We start from the raw sequence: 23,450 nt of genomic DNA, 5'->3' as shown, positions 1-23,450 counted from the left end.
CTTTGGAGCCATTCTGTCAAAAATCGATACTGCTGTGGGTGCAGAATCCATCAAAGATGCTGGCAGTTAAAACAATCTGATACCAAAATCTGAAGATGCATTTTTTGTATTCAGCACAAAAAGCAATGCAAATACATTCATTCTTACCAAGTTTCATATCGGTGAGATCTGCGCTTTTCCTCTCCTGAATGGTCCCCTCCGGATTTATTTGCAGGATTTTGTTGAGAGTGAAAATCCAGTCATCCATATCCTGCTCATTTTCAGCTGCCAGCACAAAGTATGTCAGGTCATTCATTTTCAGCTCAAAGGCATGCTTCCTAAGCCTGTTATTCTGTTGTATCAAAAAGAAAAAAATATTAAAATGAAGACAGGAATTATTTTCAAAAGTTATTGAAAAAAGTCACATGGAGTGGTGGGGCTTTTATATGGCAAACCACCGTCGGACTAACACTCAAGGAAATTTAGTGGCATTAAAAAACAAAACATAAATGACAAATTTTGTGATATTAATGTTCATGAAACATTGTCTATGCTCACCAGGAGACTGAAGTCCTCTTTTAGCTATAAAACTGCTATACCATGGGCAATATAGCTTTCCTACATAACTTCTGGCAGTACTTTCCTACAGTATCTCACATGTGGGTTGTAACTTATGTGATAAATAATTAAAGCTCTCTGAAGACGAAAGCACTATACAAGTGCTAAGCATTGTTATGTGTTTCAGTGCTGTCTGGAGAGACCACCTCTACAGCTGAACTATGCCATACCCATTCAGTCATACAACATTTTGTTGAGAACGCCAGAAGGATACCAATTAGTATTAAATGTAGTTTCTGTGATGTGGATATTTGCCCACTAGGAACTGGACTAGCTCCACCAAACTCATTCCATCAAACAACTACTGGTAAGAGTAATCAGTAAACCAGTAAATCAGTAAACTGGTAAGAGTATTCAGTCACCACCAACTTGGGCTGGAATTGAACTAGTGACCCTGAGGTCAAAGGTTCTGCTGCTTATGATGAATCCTCTGTTTCATGCAGTCTCCCATTTCAAGACATTTACAAATACTACCAACTATGTGAAGCTGCTGACTAGTTCCAGAGCAACTAACGAAGTTAGAAAAGTGATGAGCCCCTTTGTTCTTTTTCCCCCAACACAACTGCTGTACTGCTGCATTCCATGGACACTCCTGTAAAATCACTAGAGACTTGAGTCAGTTCCTCTCGCTGACACCGAACAGCTTTTACTAGTGCTCCTCCTACATCCCAAACCCCACCAGAAATGGAAAATTCAAGTTAAAATAACCTTTTTTCACTTTTTAGGGGAAAACATGATCCCTGAACACATCACTCACCTCTCCAAGGCTGAGGGTCAGAGCATTGGGAACAAGGTTGTTGAGCCTTCCCACTTCTGCTCTTTTCATTGAGTCATTATTTTCCCTATGCTTTTCAGTTTGTCTCGCACACGAATATTGTTGAGTCATCACAATATAGTTTTAAGATGTCTCTAAGACAATGGAGACTAACAACCATCCCTTTATTATGTAGGACACTGTCTGTACAGTACTCTCAACCAGTCCTAAAGGCCTGAAGTGCTTGGCATGGCCAGGATGCATCTAATAAATATAACTGTCCTGTGTGTATGCCATGTGCATTATCCATTCTTCACCCCAATGTTTATATTCATTGTTTTTTAACCTTTACAGAGAGGTAAAGTTATATTTAGAGCCCTGTATGGATACAAAATTTGTACCCGCATCCGATCCACGATCTGTAAAATTGGTCTGCGGATATCCGCATCTGTGGATATAAAGCAGATATCTGCAGATTTGCAAGGCTCTAGATATAAAATTTTGATCCATGTCCATCCACGATCAGCAAACAAGGTCTGTGGATATCTGTGGCTATAGAGCGGATATCCACAGATTTGCAGGGCTCTAGTGATATTCAAAGAAGTACTGAAGCAGTTACGCCTTGTGAATATATAACACAATGCTTAGAACAGAAAAGAACCAGAGGAAGAATCTAGAACACTGACTTAATTTAATCCAACCAACATTATTGTGAAAAAATGTATTAAACAAAATATGAATGATTAATCTCTACAAGGCTTCTGAACTGCCTGCCAACTCCATTGTATTCCTTATAAACTGTTTTTTTCTGGCAGTACATAACATCCAAAGACTTTGTCTTCAGAACAGGCTTTCAGGGAGAAAGCACTTTACTTTAATCTCTGCTCAAATAACATTTCTCCTCTTCTCCATCCACTTTTAAAGTGCAAGGAAAATTCCAGTTTGAAAGATTAAAATGTCTGAGTGGGTTTCACTAATAGGACCTGAATACAGAACCCTTATTCATGTTGGTGAAAATTATCTTACACAAATAGTCCCATTTGAAGTCCCCCTGCGTACATCCAACAGCCATAAAAGAGACTGTGCCTCTCGAAGCACCATCTCTTCCTTCCTTCTTCCAGAACAGTTTGCTCCCTCTATAAATGGCTTTGTGACAATTACATAATTGAGGCCAGTTGTTAATCTAATACAGACTGTAAATTGTACCATTCCTCTTCATTCTTTCTTCTTACAGTTAAATATTATGTACAGAACCATAGGCATTAGATAGCCTTTAAATTAGATTGTTCCCCCAACAGAGGACTATTTAAGGAAATTCAAAGATTCCATGGAAAAAACTTAGGTATATTGTCTGCCCGTTTTTCTACACAACTCCAGGACAATTTTGTTAATATGAGGTTAAGAAATCAACCAACAAATCTCTCCAGAAGACTGGAAGGACTGACCATTGCGAACAATACATTTTCCCCTTCATGGAAAGAAGACAGTGGGAAATTCTGATGAGATATTACCAGTCACCACATTTTGAAATGGCTTTTTGGAAAAGTGCAAGATGCTGTTGGTGAGCATGTTAGAGTCATTCTAAGGAGAGAAAACTGAATGGTAATTTAAACAAAATGTGAGATAATGTGTATATGATTGTAGCTATATATTTCTTAAATGAAGGTTAAAAAAAATCAATTCCCAATGTAATGGCAATCAGACTTAAAACTGGTCTATATCATCATGATGTACTTGCAGTAAATGTTTAATGCATCAGGCCCAGTTATGAGCTCTTTAGTTAATGAAATAGCTTGGTGAAATTGAATTAAATTACAAGATTCTCTAATGCTAATACAGTACATTTCTCTCTTCACATTTACCAAATTTACAAAATTTTATGGGATACTCTTATAACACCAGTTATAAGCCTCGTTTATCACACTCTTTTAAACTTCAAAGAGATCTCATACCAGGATGGCCCTTCTTTATAATAAAGCATTAGTAACCATTTACTATAGCTGTCAAAGCTCACTCATTTGTTTTCAGTATTTCAGAAAGATGTCATTAACAAAAATTAAGCCATGACCGTAAAGATATCGAAGAACCCTGAAGATTTCATCCAGGCAGTAGAGCTACCTGGCCTTTTTTAAGTCTGAGGTTTCAATCTTTTTTCAGTTAATAGCCTTAATTAAATCTGATGATTGTGCCATGCTAGTTTTATAGCTCCATACATCATTATTATTTCCCAATGCAAAGAATAAGACCTCTAGATTGTTTTCTAAGTGTAGCTCTCAAGTCAACCAGCTTGTGAAGTTATAGCACAATGTTCTTCTAAGTAAGAGAGCTAGAGTTAGGAAAATGAGGTCAGAGCCTTAGCTGGCATAAATAGATGTCATGTAATTGAATTGGAGAATCTGTCTGATGGTATGGGTTTCCTCTTTGAGGAATAGCTTTGTAATTAGAACTGGTCAGGAATTTTTTGATGAAAATTTTTTTTCACCAGAAAATTCTGATTAGTCAAAACTGAAACTTCCCATTTTGGGATTTTTTTTAATTTAAATTTAATTACAACATATAAATAAAAAAAGGCTAAAATCAAAAAAGAAAGTTCTGATCATTCCCAAACTGATTTTTTTCCAGGTTTACTGATTGTGAAAATTTTCTAGATTTTTTTTCTGTTGTTGATTTGTCACAAGAAAAATGTCCAAACTCTAAAAATTCTCACAGGGGAGAAAAAACATTTTCTACCCAGCTCTATCTGTAATAGAAATAATCCTCATCCTAGAACAGAGGTGTAGACACTTTTTTTTTGCTAAACACTATTGATAGAGGCTATAAAAAATAAGAAAAGGGTTTCAGAATGTGCATTTTGTAACAACTCATTCATGGCTGCTTGATTTGACAGACTGACAATATCCGGTCATGCCTTGAACAAACCTTACGGAATTAAGATAAACTTTACTGAATTCAGTTGAGCTTTATTGATGTAGGATTCATAGGTGCTGAGTTTTTCTTTTCCCCAGGGGTGCTCTGCCCCGAGGCCTCGCCCCCACTCTGACTCTTCCCACCCTCCCGCTCCATCCACTCCCTGAGGTCCCCGCCTGCTCACTGCTCTCCACCCTCCCCCAAGTCCCTCTCCCAGCTGTTTGGTGGCACCTCCAATCAGCTGTTTGCGGGCCCTGATCAGCTAATTGCTATTTTTTTTTCCGGGGGTGCTCCAGCCCTTTTAATTGCATTAAAAATGCAGTTGTGTATGCGTTATTGTGGCATTTTATGTTCCTCCTCTAGCAGAGAAGGGGATGCTAATGTACTTCTTCTATTACCAGCCTTTGAAGCCACCCCCAGGAGACGTGTGCCTACACTAGTTCAAACTGGATTCTCCAGGCACCAACAGGCCCAGAAAGGATTTTTGGAGAAATAGTCTGGTTTTACACTGCCTCCGGGCCTTCCTCCTGAGCCAGCAAATGGACAGGCCCTAGACTGCTGAAAACGGTTGCAAGGACTGGGCCTACTGAGGCTCCATAAGACTGTGTGCCTGTTCTGAGGAGAAGCTGAACTTGTAACCACAAGGAATCTCCTTGGGTGGGGATTTGAAGGACTGCTCCTGCCGGAACCCATCTTAGAGCTGGGCTGAACCCTGGTAAGCTGATTAGCATGTGTGTAGGTTCTTTTATTGTTTTTAATATGTATTCTCTGTAATGTTTTTTACTTTAAGAATAAAATAGGTTTGCCTCGGAAGAGCTATGTGGTAACTTATAATTTTAGAAATTACACCTGTTAACCATCTGTAAGAGAAAGCAAGCAGGTGTGCTTGGGCAGCTTGCCTCTATCGGATAACCCAGCACATCTAGGGAACTATGCTGCCTGGAAATATACTGGCAGAAGGGAGGGGGATGTTGGTCTCCATCCAGGAGAGGCTGCAGTCCTGGTACACTAAATATCCATGTAAGTGGGTTATGTGGGATCTATAAAGAAGAAATCACCTTCCAATTTTCTCATGTGAAAAAGAGAACAAAGATTATTAAAATGAACGCATCTGTTGTCTGTATTATCCACTTTCCTCTACAGCCTGTGCTAAGATGTTTAAATGAGATAATATAATGCTATCAGACTTTATCTAAAAGAGCAATAGAACTCACATGCTGAATCTTAAAGACATTTGGAAGGAAAACATTAATATCCAGTTTTCCATATGCACTTCAAAGTCCTGGCAGGCAGATGAAATCCAGTGCAAGTCTTTGATTCAAGTCTATATCTAAATATTTTCTTGTGTAGCCACTAATAGAAAGAAATGCCTCCTTTTTCCATTTGCTTCTTTATTGCCCCTACACTATGGAAATTTGGCCTGTGACTTAAAACGTTGATATCTTCAACACCTGAAGTTCAGTAATATTTCCTTCTGGAAGAAATCTCAGATTCAGAAATAAGAAACCAAAAGATGAGATAGCAGCGAAATAGAAGGCTTAGCCCAATGCCTACAGGATCATTCCCCTAAAATCACAGGGTTGTTACAGAGGTGAATTTAATTTAGTTTAAAGATGGTATTATTTCCACTGACTTCTGGCCTTTTCAACATGTATGCTACACCAGCTCAAAACCTCATTCTCCTCTCAGTTACTCAGAGTAACTCCTCAGTTACTCGGGAGTTACTTAACAGCAGTCACTGAGGTTACAATGGTGTGAAACTAATGTAGGCGGGAGGACCTGAGTCTTCCTCAAACTTGGAAATGCATAATTACTTACACTCATTGGACCCACTCCTTCTCACTTACTGCAGCTTTACACCAGGTTTTGTCCTCTTCATCCATTCCCCTCGCCTCCATTCATCACACTCTGTGAGTGGTGGTGGGGAACAAAGATTGATGATTTTTCTGGTGCTGTTGCACTGCTGCCAGCCTAAGACTTCTGCCTTTCTGCAGTGTGGATAGCTCATGAGCACATTCACTCCATGCTAAGTGTCTTAGTCATGCAATGGGAGAGGCAATGTCTCAGCTGGCTACCTCCCATCTGCCTGCCTCCCACCTGCCCAGCACCTAGAGAGACTGGCTTCCAATGATGGACAAGATATGAAAAAAACAATCTAGGGATATAACCAAAAGCTCTGGACAGCTGGCAGAAAAGCTGGTGATTGAGGGGGTAGGCAAGAGTCAGAAACTCAGAGCCTGTGGCCAGAAGCTGGAGATTAAGCAGGTCTAATTCAAAGGTGTCAGTCTCCTGACCTGTTCTTTTAAGATTTAGACCAGAATGCTAGAAATCTCTTAAAATCCACTGTTCTTGTAATTTCTGCTATCGTGGGCTGCCTCTGAAATGGACCTGGAAAAGAGACACATTCTGGTTTTGGAGGTGGCCCAAGTCCAAAACCATTTTGGTGGTATAGGTACTGGGGGCTAACTCTGAATTTCTGATTGAGGCTTGTCTCTAAGAAGAGCACACAGTCACAGCAATCTGGAACAAAGCATTCCTTCTCAAGGCTTCTGAACACTGAGGGACTTGGCAAACTCATGCCACCAATGGGGCAGCACCAATTCACAAGCACAGATGAAGAACATAAAATATCACCTAACAACAGAAAGTCGGTAATTGACAGTAACTAAACAGCCCTGAATGCACTCTCCCACCACACATTTTCAAAATAAAACATCAGTTAGATTTCTGATATATCTTGATCTCTGAGATAAAAATCCATGCTGTAGACCCATATTGGGCCCCATTTACTTATTTTAAAAAGCTTCTATTTTAATCCTTTCAGAAATAACAACAGGTGAAAGGCTTCACATTACTACAGTAAGCTATATGAAAGTGACTGGTTTGGGCCTTTGGTATGTCAAAATATCAGTATTCTTTTGTAACCTTTCAGCAATTATGCTGTCCCCCAAGGAAAGTTCCATTCTTTTCCACAGATGTATTCAATGGCTCAATCTTCAAAGACACATAGCCAAATCATTTTGCCCACACACAGAGTGTAATAAAAGCAAGCTTTACATGACTGCACGAATTGCTAAAGAATGCAGTAACTGTGGAGATATGTGCTTTGTATATGCACTACTGCACACTTACTTGGTATGGGCCCTGGTAAATTTAGCAATTCTGTATTATATATTTGATACGTGTGGCCACAGCAGGGATGGACTAACTTGCTCTTGAGTAGCAACATTTTTATTTTTCACTCTGGAGGGAACGTAAAGGTAGTTTGAATCATTACGTATCTGCCCTGAAGGCTCTCATGAGGGGCACTGTTCTCTCTCTCTTCTTGCTCAACATGTAGGTGCAGCTGTTGCAAGGGCTTGCAGGCCCATGTAGAGGCTGCAATACATTTAAGGGGTCATGTTTTATTTTGTTTTATTTATAACTATAGATGTTTTATATTTTTTTTCTGGGGTGGGTCTGTCAGGATTCCCTTATTCGGACTGAAATCCACTTCCAGACCTTCTGCCCATGCCTTTACACAGATAAAATGTACAGGGATTCCCATATTCCCAATCAGGGACCGTTGTGTTAGATCCAACTGCATGCCTGTCCCTATACTGCCATATGCCAGGCTGGTACAGAGAATCAGTCTGCACTGCACATGGAAAACGGATAGCCATCTGCTCAGGTAGTGCAACAATGTGGGCTGAAGTAGTGTGTGGAACTTTGAGCTGTCATTTGTCATCAGGGTAAATTCCATCCACTTTCTGCCATTCTTCCCCACTTCAAAGGCCCTGTGTCAAAACACCCTATCCTTCCAACCACGAAGAGCTACAGGTGGTCAAGGACCTCAGTGAGTCAGCCGGAAAGGTTTGTTTCACAGCAACCCCAAACTGAAGCTATACTACACTCTACTCCAGAAGCTGAGCTGCCTTTGAAACATTCCCAGCCTTTCCTGATTCAGGAGCAATGGACCAGAGATATGTGCCAAACTCAAATCCCTCTACATGGCAGCATGTAGAAACTACTTCTTGTCAAGAAAAAGAAATCAGATTGAAACACAAGAAAAAGTAGTCGATGACAATGCAGATTTTAAAGCCTCCCTCCTCAGAAATACAACCACAGATTTTCAGTGCAAATGTCTTACCAAGATATCAGTTTAGGACTAAGGCAGGCTTTAGCATGCCTTTCCTCTTTAAGATCCTCCATTATCTCAGTACTTATCAGAATGTTAGTCCCAGATCCTTCAATGTCATCCACACCGGCTAAGCCTCATGCTAGTGTGGAGTTCACTGCAGTCAGTGGGATTCTGCATGGATGTAAATATCTTCCCACACAGATCCTACTGCAGGACCAGAGCCATTTAGTTAGTTTATATGTATGTGTATCAATGTTTGCTTGTAATACTCCTATTTCTATACAAAACATCATGGTTTTACTTTTGTCCTTCTTATACTGGTGTAAATCAAGAGTAACTCTCTGGAATCAGTGGAGTTACAAATGAAAATGAGGCCAGTATCAGACTTATACGTATGTTCTCATCATTGACCTGCATCATTCTCTCTCTCTCTTTTTTTTTACATTAAAAACCCTCCAATAAAATTTGTAGTTAATGATATAAAGCCAGATCTGTAAGAGTGTTCCACTAAAGATAACAGAGTTTACAACCATTTACATAAGCTAAGGATTGGGCCCACCATGTCATTCCAAAATAATAGAATGAAAATAAATGTGACTTACCTGTACAACCCCCGTACAGGAATCCAAAAATATACATCCCTTTGGTTCCTTTGATATTTTCTCATCTTTGTAAAAATTCATAATGTATGAGTTATCTGACAACTGTGTCAGCTGGAAGTAGCGCTTTTTGAATGACTACAGTGAAAACAAAAACACAATTGCTGTACTGCAAATTGTTTTCATGGATATTTTATTCAAAGGGTTTAAACAATATGCCATTGCTAACTGCATTTCAACTGTGCTACTCTGCAGACATTAGTAACATCCACTTTACTATCATTAAATGCAATTTAAACAAACTAATTTGAGATGAAAACAGCTAAATGAGAATTGAAAACATCAGCTCCCCCGCTGCGGGTGGGTGGGGAGGAGCGTGTAGAGGATTAAAGCCAAACAGAACAAAGAAAGAATAACGATGTCCCCTTACCCGAACAGTAATGCTATTGTTTACAGTACTGTTAAAATTCCCTTTATAAAGCCAGCCAGACTTGAAAATTCCTGTTCCAAATCCTCCACCACCACCGCCACCTTTTGAAGACGAGTGGGATGTGGTATCCTATATAAAAGACATCATTATTGTTGCATTGACATGCTTTTGTGAGTTTAAGACCAAAGGGAACGATGCATTTGAATATCTGCTTTCTCTTAACAATACAATCTTCACATTCCTTTCAAAAACACTTTATTAATTCTCCTGCTGGGCACATGATGACATAAGAGACAAAGCTGTTTCATTAAATCCAGAGTTAGCTAATATATGAAACATTCCACAGAAGATAACGAGACTCTGTTATCATTACTTATTTGATGTTAAACGAATAAATAACTCAGCAGTGGGGAAAAAAATCAATATGCTTACTTCATCTTTATCAACATCTTCATGATCAATTTCAAAGGAATGTGAAGGCAATTTCTCTGGTCTATATTCATTTCTAGGGCAGGAAAAAAAGCTTATTAATGTTGAGCTTCATAACTGGAAGAGAGTATTCTTTTTTATGTGACTGCTCTTTTGAGGATGCAAACCTCCCAGGACACCTTCAAATATATCTAATGCTGTAAGTGTAAATATATCTGAGCTTCTGTAAAAAACATCTTTTGAAAGTGTAGCCAATTTTATCTTTAGTTGAAATCCTTCTGGTCTTTGCTTTATAACCGGTAAGAACAGTGAGAAACCCCAAAATATTAAGGATTTTGGATCACTCCCTCCCAAAAAGAAGCATCCCAGCTAGAGCTGGTAGAAAGAGTGGATCAACTGTTTCACTACCATTTTTGTGAAAACAATTATTCTTCTTTCATCTGACAATTTCAATATTTGATTTTTTCCACCATATTCAATCTCAATACATTTCCCACCAAATATTAGGATGACTCAACACTCAAAGTTGCAATGATGCTTCATGTATTTGCCTTCAGAATGTGGAAGGTGCTCAGGCATCTTATTAATGAGTGCCATAAAACAATTCAGTCCTCTAAGTGGCTAAGCACTCTGGCCCTGATCAGGCTAATCACTTACACATGCACTTAATAAGTTTATTAAGGTGATGTTGAAGTAAAAAGAAAATGGTACAGAGTTTAGGCATAGAAGTTTCTGGTTATCAGGGAATAAGGTACAGATTATCAAGGGGTGCGAAATTCGGTTTAGGAACGGGTGGCCTAAGGAATACATAATCTGCAATCTCCCCGATTGGGGGTAAAAGTTTAACGGGTCAAAGTACAGACATTGAGATATGGAGGTATGTTGTTCATATAATGGCTATGTTTAGATGTGGAGTATAATGAGTGGATATGATGATGAGGATGGATTTACCCTCATTTGGTGGGATTTAATGTTCAGTGAGTTTATGGTTCCAGTTCATATGTCCAATGGAAAAAGTCTCTCAGTCCCTTTCCCATAGTTGATGCACGATGTCATACTGGCTCACGCCTCCTGTTGGTGACCGGTGATCATAGAATCATAGAATCATAGAATATCAGGGTTGGAAGGGACCTCAGGAGGTCATCTAGTCCAACCCCCTGCTCAAAGCAGGACCAATCTCCAATTAAATCATCACAGCCATGTGTGTTGGATGTGATGTGTTGGATGTAGATGTCCCTGGACCATCGGATGGTGTCCAAGACCATGAGGCGTCACATGAGCTGTGCGTAGCGTTGACCGGTCCCACAGGTCTGCAGCACACACTCCTTGCAGGGGTCCCAAGCGCCAGGGCTCCAACGATCAGGGCATCCATCTGCACCTCGTAGCCCTTCGCTCTCAGGGTGTCGGCCGGGGGAGGGGTATTTTTCCAGCTCACGAGCTCGGGCTTTGCGGAAGGCCGGGATCCTGTTCTCAAAGGAGACTGTGACATCAACAAGGATGATCTTTTTCTGGGCCTTGTCGGTGACTACCACGTCAGGTCGCAAGTGGCTGTCAGTACCGGGGATGGCGCCATTCATGGCGACCTCCCCCAGGCGCGGTGCGATGGCTTTCACCAGGTGGTTCTGGATGGCGTTGTGCCGCAGCTGCCAGGCTGTGGAGTGGGGCTTGCAGCTGCACAGGACGTGGGGCAGGGTCTCGTTGGAGTAGCCACACTTCCTGCAACTCTTGTCTCAGTTCCCGTGCCGGACGGCTCCGTTGAGTGGGACGCAGTTGAGCCGGGCATGGTGGATGAACTGCCAGTCAGCGAAACGGGTGAAGCCGCCCCCAGCAAGGAAGTGGTTGCTGGCGTCCCACTTGCTGGTCAGTTCGAAGGCTTTACCCTGGTCCGGTTTATGCTTCAGGGTTTCCATGTAGAGAGAGTGGATGACTGCCTTCAGGGTCCTCGCCAGCATTCCCCTGGCGCTTGGGGCATTGATCTGCGGCACCAGGACTCCCAGCTCCTGGTGCTCCTCGCACCACTCCCAGAGGCAGCCGATGCGCTTCCCCAGGCGACGCATGGCATTGCGAGCACGGGACCACAGTGAAGCGCTGTCGCGCCCGTCCCTTCCGAATTCACCCTCCAGGGAACTGCTCAGGAAGGTGGTGGTGTCTTGGTTGGAGGGGGCTCTGCCGATCCGCTTCTTTGTTGCGTCATGGAGGGCGTTTGCTGCGATGTTACTTACCATGGAGTCAGGACACATCAGCAGGCGGAAGGCGTGGGTGATCACCGTGATGTCACACAGGTCGCCTATGCGGGGGACATTGGCACCACCATGCCTGTGGGCGATGTAGACCAGCTCGTTGCTGGTTCTCTGAGGAAGGAACAGCCACTTCTTCACCAGCTGCCGGACAATCTTGTCTGCCTTGTTGAGGCTACCTTGGCCACGGCGGATCCTCTTAGGACGAACGAGATGCAGGGGATCAGGAAGGTGTTCAGGGCGTTTATCTTCTGCCACGGTGCTAGCATGGAGGCGTCGATCTTGGCAGCATCCTGCAAGATCTCCTGGATGGTGTCCTCGCACTCTGGCCCTGATCAGGCTAATCACTTACACATGCACTTAACTCTACACACGAGTAGTCCCACTGAGAGCCAGTTCGCTCAAAACCTTGCAGGATCAAGACCTAAATAACAGTCAGCCAGCTACACAACACATCTTGATGGATGTTTTTTATTCACAGACAAATTAATTTAAATGTTTGCTGCCAGCAAATGGACAAATTTAAATTGTTTTAAACTTGTCAAGGTTAAAGGTCATCACCTTAGAAACCTCTTTGACTATTAAGAGGCAAGCTATTAAGATGGTCACATCAAGCCCCATTCTTAGTACTGTATAAAGAAAAATGTATTTATAGAATCCACACTATTACCGAGCCATTTAAAACCCTACACAAAATGTTAAACATGGAATGTCAAACAGACTTCAAACAAACAAACAAGCCAACAATAATCAAAATATTAAAAGACCCAAACTCAAGTAAAAGTTCATGAATAACATATCCATTAGTTATTTCCTTCCTAAGGTCCTCACCCTTGGCTAACTTTACCCCAAACATATATCTCATATCCCTGCCTCACATAACTTCAGAGACTTTTTGCAATAACTGTAGTGCAATTTTTAAGCATGGTCTGTGAAGGAAAATAAAATAAAAGGGCTTATGTCCTTTTTTGCTTCTTTATTTTATATGAAGTAAGTCTGAAAGGGTTTAGAAAAAAAACAAAACAATTTGCTGCTTGTTTTTAACATTAGCAAACCAGTTCCTGTCGAGGTTGGAATGGCCTATTATAAATGAAGTGGCAATGTCACAAAAGCCAAGAGAGTGGAAGTGGAGCAACAGAGACAATAAAAGAGTTCTTTAATCAGACTGTTTAAAACTCTTTGGCTTAAGTTTGTTTTGGGTTTTTTTTTTCACACCTACGTGACTTCATTGACTAATTAACACTTTGAATAAAGATTCAACACCTGTCAAATAAGGTGTTAGTATTCTGAATAAACCCTCCTGGAGGTTATCCATTATAAGCTGGGAAGACCAGTTTCAACCTTCCTAAAGGAACAATCATGCTTTAAAACCAAAATAAACAATGGTTTCAAGCTTTTGTAAATTATAAAGCTGGGTGAGGGGTGGGGGAAAGCAGAACCCTAATTGTTTTCAAATGCTTTGCAGGTCTCTTTTAAGAAATAGTCTCAGCACCTTATTAAACAACTCCCACTCTTACTCACAGGAGTTCTGAGTGTAATCTGCTGTTAAGTCCTGAAAATTTACCATTAAATGTTCTTCGAGAAATTTGGGTACCAAATTGACTAAAGAGCTTTCTCAAATGCAAATGGCTAGCAAGATTTAGATGCACTGGTTCTAGCTAATACATATTCACTTTAGAATCTGATGTACTAACAGGACAGGTTATTTACTTATTGAACTAAGTAACAATTATTTGATTTTTTTTCTTTTGAGAAAGAACCGAGAGACCAAAAGGATTCCTGTAGTGTTACATCTTTAGATAAAATTCTTAAGCTTCTACCCAACTGCTACAGTCGACAGCGGAGTGAGACAAGGGGTGTGCCATTTGCTCTGGCCCTGCTTGTTATTGTGGAACAGGGTGTGTGTACAGCTGTAGTAACTGCTGCTGTGAGTGAGCTTCCCCCAGCTCTTTGGGAAGTATTATGAATGCTCCTGCCAACGCAGGCCAGCCCTGAGTGGATGCAAGGGCTATACCTTCTAACCCAAAGAAGGTGGGGCCCTGCTCCCCTCTGCACCAGCCAGCAAAGCTCAGCATGTGCTGAACATTTTTAAAGGACCTGCTGATCCATGGTGCACTGCCTTAGCAGCCGTAGATTAATTCCTGCTGAGATAACCAGAAGTTCTCCAGGTGGACCGTCAATGGCCCCTCCTGAATGCCCATCCAATCAATGCTGTCTGTATCACACTCCACAGAAGAAGTCATTTGTCCTATCTTGATGTATAACCCCTTTAGCCATGCTGTTAACTCTTCAGGACCAGTAGAGAGAACATATTGTGTCAGAGAGTTGACCATGTCTCTTCTATTCTGCACACACTCCATATACTCCACCTAAATAGCTATACAAAGATGCAGAACCTCGAGTAGTTTAGCCTGAATTACTCAATTAGGAATTTTGGTTTTTTACTTAGCAAATGAAAAAGAGACCCTACTAATGGATCAAAGCCTGCTCCTACTGAAAGCAATGCCACAACTCAGGCTCAAAGTCAGTAATATGTTTCCTCCATGCTCACTAAGAAAAAAAGCATAATACAGCACAATATGCACAGTCATGCAAAAAGAAGCAGTGAGGGAACAGACATCAAAGCACCATACAATTTAGCTGGTGGAAAGGTCTGCAAAAAGCCTCAAAGAAGGAACATATCTAGAGGAAAATTAGCGTTTTACATAATGTCACTTCATACTCAGAGGGCTGAATTAATCACCCACGTAACATATTGAATTCAGTGGAACTTCGCCAGGGATGAATTTGGCCCCAAGTTTCTACTCTAGGTATTTATCATCAAATTGCAACCACTTCCCAGTAGAAAGTGCTATTTTCAGAACAGGGAAGTTTTCAGCCTGTTGAAAAGTGCTTCCCTATGCAGCTATCAATCTACATCATGCATAAGTGTGTGAAATGACAAACTGCCCTGATGGAAGTGAGGACCTCAGAGAAGAACTGGTTGTAGGGGACAACTTTGATCTGAGTGATCATAAGCTAATTCAGTTTAAACTAAATGGAAGGATAAACAAAAATAGGTTTACAAGTAGGGTCCTAGATTTCAAAAGGGCAAACTTAGAAAACTGAAGGGAATTAGTTAGGAAAGTGGACTGGACTGAAGAACTAAAGGATCTGAATGTAGAGAAGGCTTGGAATTACTAAAGTCAAAGTTGAAGAAACTATCTGAAGCCTGCGTCCCAAGCAAGGGGAAAAAAATTGTCGGGAAGAGTTGCAGACCAACCTGGATGAACAAGTATCTCAAACAGGTGATTAAGAGAAAGCAGAAAGCCTACAAGGAATGGAATATGGGATGAATCAGCAAGGAAAACTACCTCTTGGAGCTCAGAAAGCGTAGGGGAAAAACCAAGCAGAGTTGGACCTTGCAAAGGAAATTAAAACCAATAGTAAAAGGTTCTGTAAACAACAAGAAAACAAGGGAAAAAGAGGGATCACTAAACTCTGAGGACGGGGTGGACATTAAAGATCATCTAAGCATGATACAACACCTAAACAAATACTTTGCCTCAATTTTTAATAAGGGTAATGAGGGGCTAAGAGATAGTGACAGGGTAGCTAATGGAAATGAGGAAGTAGAAATTGCCACATCCAAGGTGGAAGCCAAACTCAAACATGGAGGGCCTGGATAATCTCTATCCAAATATATTAAAGGAACTGGCACACGAAATTGCAAACCCAATAGCAAGAATTTTAATTTATCTGTAAACTTGGGGCCATAACTTATGACTCGAGAATTGTTAATATACTTCCTATTTTTAAGAAAGTGGTGTAAGGAGGAGAAAGTGTCAGGCTGTAAGGAAGTTACTAGTGGAGTTCCTCAGGGATTGGTTTTGGGATCAGTCTTATTTATCATATTAATTAATCACTTTGGCACAAAACGTGGGAGTGTGCTAATAAAATTTGCACATGGCACAATGTTGTGAGGTATTGCCAATAAGGAGGATTACCAAAATACCATACAAGAAGATCTGGATGAGCTTTAAAATAGGAGTAATAGAAATAGGATGAAATTTAATAGTGCAAAGTCATGCACTAAGGGACTAATAACAAGAATTTCTGGTATAAGCTAGGGACAATTGGAAGTGACAGAGCAGGAGAAAGACCTGGGTGTACTGGTTGATCACAGGATGACTATGAGGCACCAATGTGATGTGGCCATAAAAAAGGCTAATGCAATCTTCAGATGCATCAGGGAAGTGTTAGTACCATTATACACTCCTGAGGGAATTCTGTGCCAAAAAAATTTAAAATTCTGCACACAATATTTTAAAATTCTGCACAATTCTGCAAATTTTGTCAATAAATAAAGCTCCAGCATGGCAGTGGGGAACACAGGTCACTAGTTGCACTGAGGTAGGAGATCACCCTGCAGCCCCGCCCCCAAAACACAGACTCAGCAGTGAGGCTGCACCCAACCCTTATACAGTGCACGGGCTGGGCTTGCCCCAGAAACACCCTGGGGTCCTGCCCTTCCTTGCCAGGTGCACTAGGTGTGGGCACGCAGGCTTAGCTTGGCAGAATCCAAGTGTGGAGGGGCTTAGTGTGTGTGGGATCCAAGTGTGGGGGTGAGCTGGTTCTGTGTGGCGCTATCTCACTGCAGGTAGCTTGTTGGGGGGTCTGGGTGTGCGGGGATTTGGATGTACAGGGGCTCACTGGGAGGTTCCAGATGCAGAGGAAATGGGACTTTGCAGGGGGGTCCAGGTGAAGGTGGTTGGGGCTCGGCAGAGAGGGTCTGGGTGTGTGGGGCTCAAGGGGGGTCCAGGTGCTGGGGGAGTGGGCTTTAGTGGGGTGGGCGCAGCTGGTTTGGGGTCTGGGTGTTAATGCTTAGGGTAAATGCTCAGTGCAGTGTGAAGGGAGCTCTGTGAAAAATGCTCAAAACTATGGCTGATGGCTAAATGTGAGACACTTAGCATGACTTGAGGCCACCCTTATTTTTAACATAGAGGTGCAGCCTACAAGGGTCACAGTATGTGATGCTCTATCATGATATACGCAGATGCTGTTTAGATCAAGTTGGAGCAATGTTTGGCAGGATGTTTTGCGGGTTGTACCTATGCACTAAAAAAAAAAAGAGGTTGTCTGCAATTGGCCTCATTCGGTGCAAATTAGGTTAATTCTCTTGTCCAAATGCCAGTGGAGCTATCAGTTGGGCAATGTTTGGACAGACCTGCTGTAAATTTTCTTTAGAGATTCAAGAGACTGTACACTAAAAGCTCTCTCAGTCATTACACTCTGTGATATAAGCAAACTATTCTGGTTTTGACAATAACCCATTATATGGAAACAAGATTAGAAGACCTCATAATATCCCAGGTGGATGTGAAAAATAGAGAACGCTGAAAGCAGTGTCAATAGACTAACATAACTCCATGGAAGACAATGTACATACTGACTACAAATTACTTTCATGCAGAATAATGCAAACTCCATTTGAGAAACAGTTCAGCTTGTTGCATATTTCATAAGAGGGACAGTACTTGCAAACTTGGACTGAAAAATGTTGCATTTTCAATTTCCTCTCCTGAGCAGACAGACCATTAGAAAATACAAGCTGTCCCACTGAGTAAAAAGTTACCTAAACAAAACTGCATCTAAGAACTCTAATTAGTGTCACTCTTCTCCTTTGCCTCTAGGATTAACACACTCTCTGTTCATAGTAAGTTTCATAAACAAGAGGGGAATTGTGGATACAAAGGAAGGCTTATAGTACACGACTTTGTGTGCCTAGCATCTGAAGAAGACTGTAAGAGACAATCTTAAGACTGCTACAAGAATGGATTCAGTTTGTACCACCTCTCATCCTTAATCCAATCAGTGTCCAGAGAATCGATTCCTGTTGTTTGCTATTTATTGCTCTTTTTACACTCTTTTCTACAAGAATACAGTATCACAATTTTATGCCTCAAATTCTGAGAAAGATGGAGTTAATGTTGTTCATTTCAGTGTTCTGTAATTTAATTAGCTGCTCACTATAATTATCCCTAGTTTAAAGCATAAGCCGCTTGTCAGGAAAACGTGGTATTGGGAACAACTGCACATGTATTATACCTTAAAGATAAAGAATTTGGCCCAAAGACTTACATTTCTTATTCCTGAAGTCAAGCAACACAATTGTCCTGTACTTTTATACCACTTTTACACTGCTCTTACTCCACTGACCTCAACAGAAATACTCCTGATTTCCATCAGTGTAAATGAGAAAAGAATCATGCCCAATGGCTGCAGAACGTCAGTTTGTTTTATGCGAATGATTATAATGAAACCATGAATTTATTTTGTACCCTATGTGTCATGGAAAAGTTCATTATTCACACAATGACCAAATACTGAAAAAGTAGAAGACCACTGGAAGCATCGAAAGTGTTTATGTGTGCACATACACTCTTGCATTATACGCATTGGGCAGATTTTGACCTCATTTACTGTGGTGTAAATCCAGAGTAACTAAATAATTAATGGAGTAATTCCAGGTTTACACCACTGTAACTGACAGGAGAATTAGGCCCAAGTAAAATAGTTTTGACATTTATGTTTTTTTAGTAACAGTAAAAAGCCAGACTTGTCTGAACTAATCAGTATTTTGCACATACAAATATTAATAATACAAGAGTAGTAATTTGATTTGAATGTACATTAAAAGTGTTCAGTAGGTATAAGTGAAGGTGTTTGCAGAGTCTTGAACATTTTGCTCATGGATCTTTGTCTCTGCCTTTTTTTTTTTTTTTTAAATGTGGCCCAGTATGTTTATGGTAAAACAAATAGGGAGCACATACGGGATCGGGGAAAGTGGAAAGATTGACATGACTCAGTGAAACAGTACCAAACTGGGAGAAGAAAATGGAAAACTAGTGAAGTTCTTACTGTGGTAAATGTCGAAAATCTCCTGAATACTTTTCATATTTGTAGTTCACAACGTGCCACTGAGAATTGTAATATTTACAAGCCTAAAAAGAAAGGAAAGAAATAGATTATTTCAACTTATTCACACTCAGGAAAGGCTACAGAACAAAGAAACAACCCCAGCAGAAGCACATATTCTCTTATTTCATAGCTTGGTAGTGCTATTCTTAAAGGAAAATCAATTTCATATTTCTTAGAGTTTTAAAGCACTATTTCCCATTTAAATCAAAGGTGATGTTTTTTAATTGACTCATGTGCGCGGAAGCAACCTAAAGTAGATTACTGACTTTATCCTCCTGCATCATGGAAGGATTTATTAAATTATTACTATATCACCTTGATAGATTGATACCTTTGTGTCCCTGAATATCTCCACTGACATAAATTATGTCTTCCCTTTGCACCTTGCTTCATTACCTAACTTCCACAGTAACTAGACTTAACGTACTACCTAACTTAAATTTCTCCCTGCTACAGCTTATGCCCATTACTTCTTGTTCTGTCCTCAAGGACTGATCCTTATCCTCTTTATAACAACCCATAATGTATTTCTGGAATGTTATGTCTCACCTGAGTCCTATTTTTTTCATACCGAATTTCTCCAGTTCTCTTAACTTCCCCTCATAGTTCTTACTTTTAAGCCTTTTGTCGGTTTTGTGGCTCTCTTCTGAACTCTCTTTAATATGTTCATGTCTCTTTTGAAATGTGGTGCCCAAAGCTGAATGCAAGTTGTATTTGAAGTCTATGCTGTGTCAAGTAGAACAGAATTACTGTACCGCTCATTTTTATAGAAAATTATTAATGTGGTAAGTATGGCATGATGTCCTTAGCTGCAACAATACAACATTGTTGAGTCATGTTTAATTTACGACCTACTATCATGTTACTCATTTTAACAAAGATTCAAATTGCCAAGGCAGGAAAATATTGGTGGAGAGGAACAAGAAATGTGTATGTTTATTGGTAGCCTATAAAGTTGCAACAAGGAGAATGGAGCAGATTATATCATAAACTTCTGGAAATTGTGGTTATAAAGCACACTGTAGGGATTAATAATTGTATAGTATGTTAAAAAAATTACCCCACTATTCTGTCATCATAAGCAAGCTTGGTCCCTTAGTCAATTTATTAGAGTTAAATGGTATATTAATGGACCCATGCTACTGGCTCCTTGACCACAAGACCATTCTTCCTCTTCTGCAGTTACTAGCATCTGCAGATAAAATAGTTATGGCATTTATGGTTTTTAATCATAGAAAAAAGATTTTGGCTGTACTAATAACTAACAGACTGATCCTGCAAAGCACTTCTGCATGCATTTAACTTACCCATTGAACTTTCTAATTATGCCCTTTATCTGGTTATCGTCCTGCTCTCCTTATTCGATCTATCTGTCAAGCTCAACGGGACTACTCACATGCAAAAAGTTAAGCAGAAGTGTTTGCAGGATCAGCCACCTAGAGTTGGCCTTTGGGGCCCAGAAAGCCCAGCACCAACAGTCCTCTTGTTTGGGGGAAAGAAGAACTGGAACTATTTATAGTGGGGATACCCAGGCTAGCCAGATACTGATAGGTATGACTCCCATCATTATAGTATCGGAGTGCCCTCTGAGGAAAAACAGGGCTGCCATCTGCATCACGAGACTCTGTGACTGCAGGAGTGGTGGCACAGTGGAGATCACTTGATACAAGCAGTTGACATAATGGGACTTAGACCTTGCCCTCTGAGCACACCCCTTCAACAGCAGCAGAGGCCCCCTTAGGTGGGACAAGAGAAAACATAGGGGGAAGGGGGGGGAGGGAGATATATCAGTGATGGTGGGGGTTGGGGGGTGACGAAAGGGAACCACAGGAAGGAGACAGTATGAGGTGGAGGGACATTTCAGAGTGCGGAGAGGGAGAGGGTCTCATGGAAAACAGAGGGATGGAGATGAGAGAGAGAACGGATTGAGAGAGAGCTCAAAGGGGCGGGGAAACAGAGAACTGAGAATGCAGGGAGTAAAGGCTTGACAGAATGAAGTTAGGAGAACATGGACAATAAAGAGACAGAAGGATGGAATAGGTCAGTGAGACTAAACCCCACTCCAAGGAACGTTCCGACCATGACCTCTCCACAGCCTGTCCTCGCTTTACCATGGTGTCACTAAGTGTACAGCCTTCTGTATTCACAGACAGGGAGGGGAGCAGTCAGGCTTTGGCCGTTAATATGGAAAATACTATCAGCCTTCTGGAGTGAGGTCTGATGATCTTCTAAATTGTGGGGGGTATTTTCAAAAGGGCTCAGCATTGGCCTAAACTACTCCCATTAAAGTCAATGATAAAACTTCTTAGTAGATGTGACCACATATATATATATAAACAAAAAACCACCCACAAGCCAGGCACAGGATCATTTTAAATTACTTTTTTTTTCAAATCTCTTTTTGATTTTACGGTATATGAAACAAAATTACAAGGAAACAGCTGCAAATTCATAAGCTGTCCCCTCCCACATAAATGCTGAATGAAATATATTAACATATATGACATCCAAATCGCTATAGTAATAGATTCATTCTGAATGCACAGGGCGAAATTCAGTACTGATTTACACCCTCACTGAATTCAATGGTGCTGCACAAAAAGTGGGAGAAAACGTGACCAGATCATACAGGCACATAGAATCATATATTATGGCTTAAATGATAAACAGACAGACTAATGCAATCATTGACTTTAAATGATAATGGAGGACACTCAGCACCTTGCAGGATCACAGCCCAAACCTGAATATGGCACACTGATATCAGTGGGAATTTTACTATGGACTCCAATGACAGCAAAACTGAGCCCTTTCTGCAGACTCACAGGTGGACAGAAACAATCTCACCATTGTATTTCTGTGGTTTAAGCTTTAGTTAAGTCAGTCTGGTGACCATCTGGGACATAGTAAGTAAATATTTGCATAGGAGCAATATATATACTGTATTACATGAGCCAGTGAAAAAGATCATACAGTGAATTGGATCAGAATGAGTGCAGACCCACTAATTCATACTTCATACACTGTCTATTTGAGACACAAAAAGAAACTGAGTCCTTTAAAGAAAGGACTAATTTTTCCTGTCCTACTTTCATTACTGATTAGAATACTTAAAAGATGCAATCAATTCATGTAAAAGGGACTCAACACAGGACTTTTTCTGTTAACATTATAGGCTCTTTACTGATGTGTTTTAAAAAAGCCATGAACTATATATAGAGCAGGCCACAATGTTTTAACTTATTAAATATAAAGGTTTCTTGTGCTTCTTCAAGAAGAGACTAATCAAAATTAAAATATAAAGGAACAAAAACCACATTCAAGTAACATTCAGAGAAATCACAGAGGCAAGTAAATTTAGAGCAATGGCTACTCCTTATCTCTAGCCAGCCTGTTGTGGTTAGGAATTGTAGTCTGTTATAAACCAGAGTGGGCTGAACATTTTCCAGCCGAACATTTTTCCACCAGAAAATATGGAAATATTTGTATTGATTTCATCAACATCTTTGATGGGAAAGTATTGAATTATGGAGGAAAACACACAAGATCCTGTTGATCAGAAGGAGGGAACCCTTCCACAGGAACAGCTGAGGCCCTTGGGCCAGATACAACTGCCTCCTAACCTTAATGGAGAGTCATTCCAAAAGGATGTTTAGTCCTAGTAGGGTGAGGAGATTAGTTATGGGATGGGGAAGGCTTGGCACTCATTTGTATCAGCTCTCTTATTCCATCCACCTGCTGTCAGCTTTGAAGCCTTTTTTTTTTCCCCTTCTCTCCTTTCCCCACTGGCCAGACTTTCCCCTAGAGAGATCATCCAGCAAAAACTCAGCACCTGCAGCTTTCCAGTGTTTGTGTTGCTGGTGACAGTGTAATGGCTGCCACAGTGAAAGGGGCACTTCATAGGGAAGCCATGTTACAGGTTTGCCCTGAAATGCAAATTAACATTTTGAAAAAAAGAAAACGAAATAAGAGAAGCAGAACTGAAGAGAGTACCTAGAAACCCCTTGAAAATGGCCAGAGTTCCCCTTTCTTTCACAGTTTACATTCTCTTTAAGATCTCTGCAAGCTTGGGGAAGGTACTCAATTAATCATTCATTTAATAATAATTAATAATAATAATAACAGCAACAACATGGAATGATGGATGCAGTGTTTGAATCCTAAAGCACCTTACACACACATTAGATTCATAAAGCATTATGTCTCTTCATTCACCACTTAAATTCTGCCATCTCTGAGGTGGAAAGCAGCAGCTATTAAACAGAGAAGGGCAACACTAAGAAAGAGTTGTAAAACAGGAAGTAAAGAATCATACTCGAGGGAAACTACAAAGGGATTTTGGCAGAATTTACTAGAATTATCTAGTTTGGAATTTAGCCAGCACTCTAAGGTTAATCCCGCTACTCATATGAAAAGC

General features: G+C 40.7%; 1 protein-coding gene across 6 annotated transcripts in view; it reads right to left on the bottom strand.

Annotated features, from left to right (window-relative positions):
• Window positions 1-23,450, bottom strand: part of DOCK10 (dedicator of cytokinesis 10) — a 252,846-nt gene that overhangs the window by 120,455 nt on the left and 108,941 nt on the right. For all 6 annotated transcript variants that reach the window (XM_077827342.1, XM_077827346.1, XM_077827344.1 and 3 more), the window contains 5 exons: window positions 18,974-19,056; window positions 9,840-9,912; window positions 9,408-9,536; window positions 8,981-9,115; window positions 148-331 (listed from right to left, as the gene is read on the bottom strand). In XM_077827342.1, the coding sequence (XP_077683468.1) occupies window positions 148-331; window positions 8,981-9,115; window positions 9,408-9,536; window positions 9,840-9,912; window positions 18,974-19,056 (604 nt within the window). The remainder of the gene's footprint in view (window positions 1-147; window positions 332-8,980; window positions 9,116-9,407; window positions 9,537-9,839; window positions 9,913-18,973; window positions 19,057-23,450) is intronic.

This window comes from Eretmochelys imbricata, chromosome 9, assembly GCF_965152235.1.
Source record: "Eretmochelys imbricata isolate rEreImb1 chromosome 9, rEreImb1.hap1, whole genome shotgun sequence".
In the NCBI taxonomy this organism is placed as follows: Eukaryota; Metazoa; Chordata; order Testudines; family Cheloniidae; genus Eretmochelys; species Eretmochelys imbricata.
This window is presented reverse-complemented; position numbering and strand designations above follow the sequence as displayed.